Below are 11,088 nucleotides of genomic sequence, written 5' to 3'. Positions count from 1 at the left end.
CTAAAATATGGCGATGTTCATGAAAAATTCAATTTCTTGGAAATACAAGACTTAAGACCCTTGAGGACTTGTCAAAAACATTTTGAAACGATCTTGCCGAATTTCCTTCCAGATGAGTGTGAAACTTAAGGAAAGTACACAGTGGTATAAGTTTTTTCACGTAGCAACGACTGTTTACTATAAGAACGTGACCAAAAATATAGATTATTTTTAACTTATGTGAACGAAACTATTTAGAAAAAACTTTTAAGACATGCACGACTCGATTGGTATAATTATTTGTGAAAAGCTTTGCCTCAAATTGTCATCACAGGCTCATTCATTTCCCTTATGAAAAGGAATATTTCCCACAACTGCGGTAACTTTTTACAAAATACAACAACCATTGCACCCCTCCCCCGAGATCCAATCTGCACCCCCCTTCCCCGCTATTTGTGGCTCGTTAAACGCTTAATACTTCGTGTAAGAAACTTAAAGTGCATTTTTCTCAAAAGTTTACTTTACTGTTCAGAAGGAAAGTAGCAGGCCAAACGAAACTTCCAAAGAATTGGAAGATGTTTCTGCGAGACCCTGACAACAAGTCTGAGCTGTTTTCCTTTCTGACGTCGAAGGTAGCGCAATTCCAATGACCCCTTGACAGAACATTATACATTACATCTGGTTAGTAAAGCTGTAAAATGTATTGATTCTTTGAATAATTGTTCCCATGCTGTTTAATCTATAATCCTCTGTGATTTCATTGTGTCGTAGGAACATCTGTGGTTTCCCATGGATCTGAACATGCAATGGGTCAGCGCAAACATGAAGAGGCCGATACTCGCATCGTTGTTCACGTACGCCACGCTTTGGAGAGAGGTGCAGAATCTGTCCTTGTCAGAACTGTTGACACCGACGTTGTCGTGATCTTGTTGGAGATTCATGATCTTCTAGCCTACAACCAACTTTCTAAAGTATGGGTTGCGTTTGCATGGGGCGCCACTTTTCGGTTATTAACATCAACGGAATCTGTTCTTCCCTTGGAGAGTCTAAGTCGCGAGCCCTACCAGTCTTCCACGCTTTCACTGGGTGTGACTGTACTTCGCCATTCTGTGGTATCGGAAAAACGTCAGCGTGGCGAGTATGGGAATTGAATGGTGAAGTAACACCTGCCTTGGAGGACACTGCGACTCATCCCTTCCAGACGATGACTGTTTCCTCAGAGAATTTCCAGAAGCTAGAGAGCTTTATGATCATAATGTATGACAAATCAAATCCCCTAGACTCGGTGAACGAAACACGACTGATGCTGTTCTCAAAGCGAAACAGAGACTTGGACAATATTCCTCCAACACAGGTAGATATTCGGGAAAAATAATGTGGTGACGACGTTTTAATTTGGTATAAATAAATTATACTTGCAAAATTCATAAGAAGGAAGTTAAGACCTCATTATCAATACCTTTTTCTCTCTAAACAATTTTAATTTCAGGATGCACTTCTGCAGCACCCACAAAGGGCCGTATACCAGGCAGGAATTTGAACATCATCAGAGCACGCGATGCAGGATGTTCCTTCTCCCCCAGAATTCTCATGGGTTAAAGGAGAGAGAAACCAGTGGCAACCAGTTTGGATGACCATCCCCAAAGCATCCACTGTGTGCAGAGAGCTCATCAAGTGCACCTGCAAAGGCCGCTGCTCACGCTGCCAATGTGCTAAAAAAAAAATGTTGAAGTGCATGCCGTTGTGTAAATGCGACTGCCAGGCAGTCAATCTTAGAGTGAGGGGAATTTGTAATGGCTTTCGCAACGAGCAAAAGCATTCATAATATGATCAGATTTCAAGTAAGAAAAGACGCGATCAATTTGCGCGCATTTTTTTCTGCTTCGCTTCTACAATTTCTTTGTCTGTGCTATCGGCCGAGCAAAGACTGGGTAGTAATACTATGATGTGGCTTTATAAACGCTATTTTAAATGCAGTCTTTAATAAAATAGCAAAGTACATAACCAAGTGATAAAATCAAGATAAAAATGCAAAATTCGTTTTAAAAAGTGGTAAAATAGCTCTGTTGAAAATCGTACCACAGGTATCCTATATCTCGATTTTGGTCAAAAACTAAAATCTCATTAAAACGGGAGCGTGAGCAGATTGACATGGGCACCCCTTCTAATATCATTTGGTAGGGTATAAGCAAGCTGTGTGCCAAATTTCATGCTTTTATCACTCTTGCCACGATCAGGTCATTAAGCCACCTGACTACTAGCTGTTATCTGTTGAAAATTACACAGAAATCCAACTGTAAACATGTACCTGCAGATGGCATAGTGCGCGCGCAAAACAAGTGCGAGATACGCAAATGTCTTGCTTACTGGGGAGGTGACAGGAAAAAATGTTACGGGCACCGTAAAAGTTTTCCAAAAAGATGAATAACTTTAAAAAACACGTGGTTACCCCTACATTTTATGTTATGAAATGGAAGTGGCAAGCCTATTCAACACGTGATTAGATTCTGGTTGTGAGCAAAAGGTGTTTAGACTGTATTTTGGCTGAACCAGAGGAAGGCTGTCAGAGACGCTAAAAGCACTGTTGCAACGATTTTGTTATTAAAAACATACCACAAATAGTTTTTATGTTACCATTTGCCATGTAGTTTAAAGATCTTTTTAAATGTGTTTGCTTTTCTGTACGTAAAGGCGAAATCTAAGGAAATTTGTAAAGCAAATATCCTTTCCGTCTTTTTCAGAAAAATGCTGATGTCAGCATGTTTGTTGAGATTCAAGGCTAATTATCTCGAAAAAATGCGTGGCTACCCCAATTTTTCTTTGTGGATTCCAATAGCCCTTGCAAAGATCTACTTTTTCCGCGTGGTCCTAGCCCGACGCAAAAACCTTTGTAGTTAGTAGGCACCATTATCTCCGAAAATGTGGAACTCCAAAATGTGTAAGGTCTTGGCCATCAGACATCTTCCAAACTCCTTCAGTTGATCGAGGTAAGATTGGTTAGAAGAGGGCAGGTGCGAGGGCACATGACGGCATTGGGGGAACAATGACATGAATGCAATCAAAATCTGAAAAATACATTTATTGCGAGCATTGAAGGGTAAAAACTCAGACTATGATTATTTTAGAATTTACCAGTTCTTCTTGAAATAATTCCAAGTAGGAATTTCTTTCCTGGTGTATTTCTTTTACACATCTAACAACCTACAGTTAAAATTACAAATCAGCAGGACAACAGAAGGTGGTTGCATCAATGATGTGTCTGTGATGACCACATTTATTAAAAAGAAAATGTTGAATGGTCTAGAAACCAAACCATCTGTCCATAATATAATAATAATAATAAAATATTTATATAGCGCCAATCCACTATTTGTCCATGGCGCTTTACATTAAATAAAAAAAAAATATTTAAAAAGCTAAAAAAGGGGAGGGGAAAAAAAAATCTAAAAATTAAAAGAGTTAAAAAGCTTGTTTAAAAAGATATGTTTTTAAATGCCATTTAAAAATGTCAATCAAACTACTGGATCTTAGTTCAAGTGGGATCAAGTTCCATAGTCTCGGTGCCGCCACAGCAAATGCTCTCTCTTCATATGTTTTCAGTCTAGCTTTCGGGGTCGCCAGAAGGTGTTGAGAGGATGATCTTAATTTCCGTTGAGAGGTGTTGTACTTAAGTAATTCACTGATGTAGTAAGGCGCTGTTCCATTGAGAGCTTTGTAGACCAGTAGGAGAATTTTAAAAATTATACGGTAGCAAACAGGCAACCAGTGGAGCTGTTTTTTGGACAGGGGTGATATGATCAAGTTTCCTAGTATGTGTAAGAACTCGAGCTGCTGTATTTTGAATAGATTGTAATCTTGAAAGTAGATGTTTTGGAAGACCATATAGCAGTGAATTGCAGCTATCTAATTTCGCAGTAACAAAGGCATGAACAACAATGACAATATCAATGTCCATTGATATTAAGATGTCCAATGTACACCAAAATGGTTCCATTCCGCACAACAAGGTCATTGATATTAAGATGTCCATTGTAAGACGATAAACTAAAACAAGCGAGCAATTGTATTATTTTTTATTAATGATTTAAAACAATAATTAGATTATGATTTATGGGATTCTACCTAAATAACTACAGAACTGAAATGATCTAAAAACATGCATAAATTACAGTGCACGATTTTCTTTGAAACAAATTACTAGCATCTTTTAAATTAAATTGCACATAATGATCCAGGTACATTACAGTGACATAAATGTCATTAGAGTGAGAAGTTTATCTGAATTTTTGGAAAATGTTATTTATAAAACAACCTTAAAATCATATTAATACAAAAATAACAGAAACCCAAAAATCAAATATGAGCTCAACTTGATTTCAAGTGCCAGGCAGAAATAAAATATTGAAGTATTTGTTAAAGGTATGGCCCATAAAAGTAATATGGTGATGGGTTAGTGTAACATTTGGAAAGATTTCACACTATAAATAAATGAGCACTTCATTGTAATTTCAAGTTTACAGAGCCTATTTCAAGATGGTATGCAAGTGTCACCAAAGTTAGCTTTGTATAACTTCATAAAGGAACCTGCCTCCAGAAGACATGATATGATACACAATTGATTCCTAAGTGGCTGTGCTCTCTTGTATCAAACCTTGATCAATATAGTTTTCTCATACAGCCATATGTAAATCAAAGAGCACAAATTCAACAAAAGATTGTTGTTGACATTCAGTTCTCCCTTGTCATACACTGAAGTCATTTACTTTCTCCAGGGAGGATGACTCTTTTAGTTTTTCAGAGAAGTCAGTCTGGGCAGGTCATGTTAGCTTTAGGTGATTCTTATATGATGACAAATAAAAACAGTGAAGACACGAAATAGAGAGTTTTATGTAATTTTTATCTTTGTGCAGACAGGAGCAGGGAGCTTCCAAAGAAAAAATGATTCCTTTGACAGGGTCCATGCTGTTGTATACTAGACATTACTGTAACTCCAGTGTAGAGAGCAGAGTTCCATCAATGTCTCTCTCCTTGTTAACCAATGCTTGATCTTGCTAGTTGAAATTTTTCTTCTGTTATGGTGACCTTCCTAGTGGAAAGTTTCTTTTGATGCTGGTGTATAAACCTTCTGACTTGAGGAGTTATTTTTCTGGAGGTGGTTGCTTTTCCCTGTCAGTGCCAAGAACATCTGCTTCAATATCTGAAAGATCTATATTTTTCTCCTTGATGGCCTTCTGTGTAGGCAAATTAAAAAATAAAAGTCACTATTAGCTTATTTCAATGGCAAATAGTTACTTTTTGGTCTCCAACCACTTCTAAATTCCTGTTTGTATATAAATTTTGTACATTGATGTAATCTGTACCAAAATGATGCAATGTACACCAAAATAGTTCCGTTCCGCACAACAAGGTCATTGATAAGCATGAATCCAAGCAACCTTTCATCGCAAACTCTCAGCCCTTGTACATACATGTAGCCTACCGCCCTTTCCCTCACCCACTCCAACTCCCCCCACCCACCCCTCCTAACGTGTAGAAAGGCAAGAAATTTTTGCGTCACGAGCTAAATCGGGTCACCGGATCTCTTTATGGATAAGAATTAGAATTGTATGCAGCTTCTTCAGTGGGTCTCTTTAAAAGAGAAGACATTAGAGAAAAAATATCCAACTAAACGACTTACCAAAACACATGTTCTGTAGTTCTTTAGCAGTTCGCTGCAAGGATCGCTTTTGTAGTCTCCCTTAAGGAAGCTTTCCGAATACCAAACATTGAAGCAAGAATCGTATTCTTTCTTCAAGTCATTACACTCAGATCCAATACTGTTCATTCCTCTAAAAGATACTATTAAACGCAGATTTTCGTACGTTAAACGGCGTGACTGTGCGAAAAGTAAGTAAAAGAGTCTGCGATCAAAATGCGGACTGACACAAAAATATATGTTTGCGCATTAATTTTACGCGTAGCCGCTGTTCAAAAGGATAGTTTTGCAACAAATATGGCGGGCAGTTCGACGAGGGAGGTTATAACACTTCAATTTGGCCATTATTCCAACTTTGTAGGTACTCATTGGTGGAATATTCAAGAGTCTAGCTTCTGCTATGATCCCAATGCTTCATTTCAACAAGAAATCAACCACGATGTCTTGTTCAGGGAGGGTTTAACTTTGCTTGGTGAGCAAACCTATACCCCAAGGTTGCTGATGTTCGATTTGAAAGGAAGCCTGAAAAATCTGCCAAGATACGGTACTTTGTATCAGAATCCTTCTTGCAGCAACGAAGCTGCGTGGTCAGGAAAGATATCTGTACATGAGACAGGACCAGAACCTAAAAATGAGTTTCAAATGGACTTGGAAGCGGAAGAACCTCAGACTACTGAAACTGTAGTTACCGACAAGAGAACGTTTGATCGTGACAGTGAAACACTTGATCCTGATTCCAATTCAGGTGTGACTGAAGATAATAAGAATCTACGAGAGAAATATTACAACCTAGATGAAGACATTTCTGTTTGGTCGGATTTCTTGGGAACTTGCTTGCACCCCAAATCAATTCAGTTGGCGGGGAATTTCCTGCATGAGGGAAGTGCAAATCCTTTTAATGTGTTTGGATATGGACAGAGCATAGTAAAGGACGAACACTTTTATGATGAGCTTGAAAATAATCTTCATTTCTTTGTGGAAGAGTGTGACAGACTTCAGGGATTTCAGGTATATTCTCTATGTTCTAGAAAACCAGCACATTCTTATACCTGCCAACTTTTTCAGCATCATAGGCATTAGAATTCTGTCCTGGGAGTGCCAGGATGTTTAAATTTTCAGCTTGCAGGCCTGAGACTTGCAGCTAAGGTGTGAGAGTTTGTACATATACGTTGCAGGTCAAAATGAAATTCAGGTTAAACTGAAATTCCTTTGTCTCGTAACCCTAATTATTGATGAAGCTTGAATCATTAGGGTTAGGAGACAAAGAAAAGAGAATCAAACTAGATTAAAATCATTTTAACCTGAATTTCATTTTGACTGGTATCAGATACATTTCTCACACATTCCTGGGAGCCATGTCAAGCCAACCCCCCAACCTGACCTTTATTAACACAACCATTACATCACAACAGAGCTAAAATGGGTCTTATGAATGATTACATCACATGCTAAAAATTCACCTCCAAGCCTTGTGCAAAATTCTCTGAAATTTCTGCCACCTTCATTTTCTTTTCATGTGGGTATGCTTTTCATATTGCTGCTCTGGGAATTTGTTCATGATAGGATTTACAATTTGCTTTTTCAAACCAAGGCAGTGGTGGTGATTTTTGCTGGCCTGATGTCATCTTGCATAAGGGCTTTTGGCTAAAAGAAAACAAGGATGAGAAAATTATTAATTTTTTTATTGAGTATTTTTTATTTTGAGGCCATGAAGTTCTACTTATTTTAATACTAAGAAACTTGAAAAAAACACTTTAAGTGGGTGGGCATATCAGGCAATTGTGATCGTCAACAAGCAAACTGAGCCCAGAATTGAGCCATGTGAACTAAACCCACTCCCCTCCTCCCTGCACACACACACACCAGAATCCAGACTCCCAGGAGTGCGTGGGAGAAACATTTTTTGCATCATTCATTTCTCAGCCACCAGAGGATCACAGAGGTCAAAAAATTTAGTTTTCTTCTTTTCTTACTAAATGGGTTTCAATAATTGTTTTGGACTTCCAATGTGGATATCATGAAAACCCTTATTAGTAATCAGGAAAAATATGACACAAAATTTAAATGTTAGTAGGGTAATTCCAGCAGGATGATTCTTTACTGTTGATATATGCATGTTTTGTTTCTTCAGATTTTTGCTGATGTGTACAATGGTTTTGGTGGTTTGAGCAGCCAAATAATTGAAGAGCTACGAGATGACTATGGATCTAAATCATTTCTTACATTTGGAGTTACACCAACTCAATTTCCAGATGGAACGCACAAAGACACCGCTCACAGAATCCTGAATTCAGCTTTGAGTTATGGCCATTTGTCGCAAAACAGTGACATGTTCATTCCACTGTCACTTGCTAGTGAGGCATGGCCACGTATGAGACAAGCCAGGGAGTTTCCTCTTCTCACTTATAAGGTAATGAAATGTTTTCAACCATATCTACATCATGTAAGCTGCTAGCTGTCACACTGACAGAGACGACACTCTTAAAAAAATCTGAATCTTTTACTCACTTTTATTATTATAAAGACAAATTTTTATTGCATTGCACAACCTTTAGCACAGGCAATTTTGCAAGTATCTTGGTAGCCTGTTCCAGGATCTCAGTCAATGGGTGCAATTGAACAAGCAAGCAGGCAACAAGCAGGGTTTGGGAGAGAAAAGGAGGGGCCCTCACTGAGGTTGCTTGGTGAGGCTCCTCACCTTTTCTCTCAAAGGAGAGGGCCCTCTTCTTTTCTCTCTCAGGCAATGCTCACCACTTGCCTGCCTTTTTGATCGTCCCCACTGCCAAGAGTCTGGTATGCTGTGATTCAATCAGAGTCTGTGGGCAATTGGTTTTGTATTCACCTTCTACTTGGTCTGGAAGTGAGACATTGAATTTACGCCGCATATTAATTTAAAAACTAGAACGTCCAGTTGGGTTGTTCAGGTCTCTATTTGCCATCTGAGCGACTGACAGGAGTGTATTAAAAAGGGCGGTGGAGCTGTGTCAAAATCTGACGTGTCACATCTACTTTTACCTTCTCTTAACAATGGTTTTTTGATAAATTCTTGAATTGCATATGTCTTGTAGTTGCTATTCACTTTTCACACACCAATCTTTTCACATCTCACACATAAACCCTTTGCCACCGTCTGGTAGAAATCCAATAGGCAACTTAATTGCCAAAAATATGATTTTTTTTTCTGATTTTGTTCTCTCCACAGCCTGCTCTTTCATACCACACAAGTGCAATCCTAGGAGTGTGTGTAGATACAATAACCATGTCATACAGATTGCTCACACCTCAGGTGGCTAATATGAGCAGTTTTATAGACAGTGTAGCATTTGGAGGGAGAAAGATTGCCAGCCTTTCCTCAACATTTCCCTTGCCTGTGGAAGAGACTGTTCCTTTAGCATCACTTCTGAGTTCTAGACTTCATAGAAGCGGACAGGAGCTCTTGCAATTCCTGACTCCTGGTGTTTCAAATTCCTCCTCTTTGATATCCCAGTCTGCAGTCATAAGAGGCATTCCTTCATCTCTTACCCATAACCCTCAGCGGAACGTCCAAACCCAGAATCCCTCGCAGCACGAGAACCCTTTTGAAGTCTGCTCAGCCACCAGTGAAATGGTTCAAACGTTCTTGCAGAATTTACATCCCCAAACCTCCCCCTTGTGTTGGAATGTGAATCAAGCTTGCATGGTTAAGCCGCCATTTCCAAATATTTTCGCTTCAAGGGTAACTGGTGATGGATTTGTCGTAGAAGGATATGCAAGACCGGAGGGTAGAAGAGTGAATCAAACAAGTGTGCTTAGTCGCGTCGAGTCAAATTCCGGCATTGCGGGCATGTTGTTGTCATTGATTCAGTGGGCAAAAAAAGTTAATATCAACAAACATCATCTGTTTTTGGAGTCTGGAACTGAAGCAGAAACATTTAAAGAAATGCTTGAGGATTTGACATGCTTGTCGGAACGTTACGAGAACCCATGACAAGGCGTTAAATATTTTGCTTCATGGAAGGGCTAAAGCTCGAAACAACAGCCAAGTCTAATCGGCATTTAGTTCATCTTCACAAGTCACAAGTTCACAACAAATTAAAAATTATAACTTGCTTGTCAGCGCAACGGAATGGCTTCTTCAGAAACTAACTCCATGTATATATTGTATATTTTACTAATTTTGATGAAATCGCTTACCGGGTAGTTACCGGTAATAGGAAACGAAGACGTTCTTTTGGCCAATCACAATGCGTAAAGAAGTCACTCTTCCCAGCTGAAAAGAGTAACACATACTCTACAATTGAATGTAACTAAATCATTCAACAAATAGAAAATAAAAGCAATTGCAAAGAATAACAAAAGCCCGTAATATCGCTAGAGGTATTGATAAATTGAAAAGGATCTCACATGATTTTTTAAAGGCAGCCTATGAACTAGTCTGAGACGCAGACACTACATAGCGCTTGTGATAAACAACGCAAGTTAACTATGAACGTGACAGACTTAGACTTTCTTTCACGCTGCCGCATTCGTAGGATAACGTTAACGGTAAAAAACGAATGCCACGGCCTTACTTCAGCCAGTTATCCGAAAGGATTTCTTCGACCTGCTGAAACGGTTCCTCGAAAGACGCGATGATAAGTTCCTAGCTAAAAATGCTTTGGACTAGGATAACAAGGTTAGGGGAGTTGGAAGAATTCGAGACAGTTATGCAAGTCGAGGGTTAGCATAACTGCTGGACATCTAAACACAACCAAAAGAACGCACTTTCCACTTTCCTTACCCAAGTTCTCACAAAGACAGCGGTAAGCACGATAAAGAGAAAAATCCAATTCCACAGAAAACCGAGAAATATTTTCAACGAGTGCGTACAAGTCAGGAAATTTCTCGTCCGTGCGAAGGTGAAAGTTTTAAATAATGGGAACCGAAAAAATTGACGTTACAATGGACAGCTCACACGACACACCTTCAATGTAAGAGCGCGAGAGAAGGTGCGCGCGCGCAAATGCACGAGCTCCAAAAGGAGTGAACAAAAGTTTTCTTTTAAATTACCAAAAGCAAACCAAGTATAGTACAGCCGAAGTTCCGTTTGACTTGGAGACAGGCCAGGGAGTACGACCGGTACCATTCACGAAGGGACTCGTTTTCCGCACAGCGGTCGCCTAATCAAACCCAGCAAAAAGAGAAAAGGTTGCGGCTTTGCCATCTTTTCCAACCGTCCATGTCTCGAGTCACAAACCACAATCTGAGGGTTAAGGAAACATTTCACACCCCCTAAAATATGGAAGGGATTACCCTCCGCGCAGTGGTTTGGACGCCTCTGATCTGTTTCCACAGCTTAAATATACGTCTTCCTTGTTCAAATTCGTGTAAGGACAGTCTTTCAAGGATTGGAAAGACATCAACGTAACAGAAAGCGGCCCATAGCTCACCCAGGA

At 39.3% G+C, this 11,088-nt stretch overlaps 2 protein-coding genes across 2 annotated transcripts; one reads left to right on the top strand and one right to left on the bottom strand.

Moving 5' to 3' along the window:
• Positions 1 to 4,038: 4,038 nt before the first annotated feature.
• Positions 4,039 to 5,889, bottom strand: LOC110059632 (TP53-regulated inhibitor of apoptosis 1-like). Its single transcript, XM_020766355.2, has 2 exons — positions 5,657 to 5,889; positions 4,039 to 5,210 (listed from the first exon to the last, which is right to left on the bottom strand). Exons 1-2 carry the CDS (start codon positions 5,801 to 5,803, stop codon positions 5,118 to 5,120), a joined length of 240 nt encoding a protein of 79 aa, XP_020622014.1. The 5' UTR covers positions 5,804 to 5,889; the 3' UTR covers positions 4,039 to 5,117.
• A 1-nt stretch (position 5,890) lies between these two features.
• LOC110059639 (protein misato homolog 1-like) lies at positions 5,891 to 10,011 on the top strand. The gene is made up of 3 exons (XM_020766364.2): positions 5,891 to 6,682; positions 7,806 to 8,084; positions 8,877 to 10,011. The coding sequence occupies exons 1-3, from the start codon at positions 5,891 to 5,893 to the stop codon at positions 9,639 to 9,641; spliced, it is 1,836 nt and encodes a 611-aa protein (XP_020622023.2). The 3' UTR covers positions 9,642 to 10,011.
• The last annotated feature ends 1,077 nt before the right edge of the window (positions 10,012 to 11,088 follow it).

This window comes from Orbicella faveolata, unplaced genomic scaffold, assembly GCF_042242905.1.
Source record: "Orbicella faveolata isolate gen_17 unplaced genomic scaffold, um_ofav_v1 contig_12, whole genome shotgun sequence".
NCBI lineage: Eukaryota > Metazoa > Cnidaria > Anthozoa > Scleractinia > Merulinidae > Orbicella > Orbicella faveolata.
The sequence above is the reverse complement of the archived record's forward strand: the minus strand, read 5'-3'. Positions and strand labels throughout refer to the sequence as shown.

Bases quoted from the DNA above. Each gene is read 5' to 3' on its own strand.
- LOC110059632 (XM_020766355.2), bottom strand. From the start codon at position 5,803: ATGAACAGTATTGGATCTGAGTGTAATGACTTGAAGAAAGAATACGAT. The intron at 5,211-5,656 runs GTAAGTCGTTTA...TTGCCTACACAG, and splicing joins ACTACAGAACATGTGTTTTG to AAGGCCATCAAGGAGAAAAA.
- LOC110059639 (XM_020766364.2), top strand. From the start codon at position 5,891: ATGCGGACTGACACAAAAATATATGTTTGCGCATTAATTTTACGCGTA. The intron at 6,683-7,805 runs GTATATTCTCTA...TTGTTTCTTCAG, and splicing joins ACAGACTTCAGGGATTTCAG to ATTTTTGCTGATGTGTACAA. The intron at 8,085-8,876 runs GTAATGAAATGT...TTCTCTCCACAG, and splicing joins TTCCTCTTCTCACTTATAAG to CCTGCTCTTTCATACCACAC.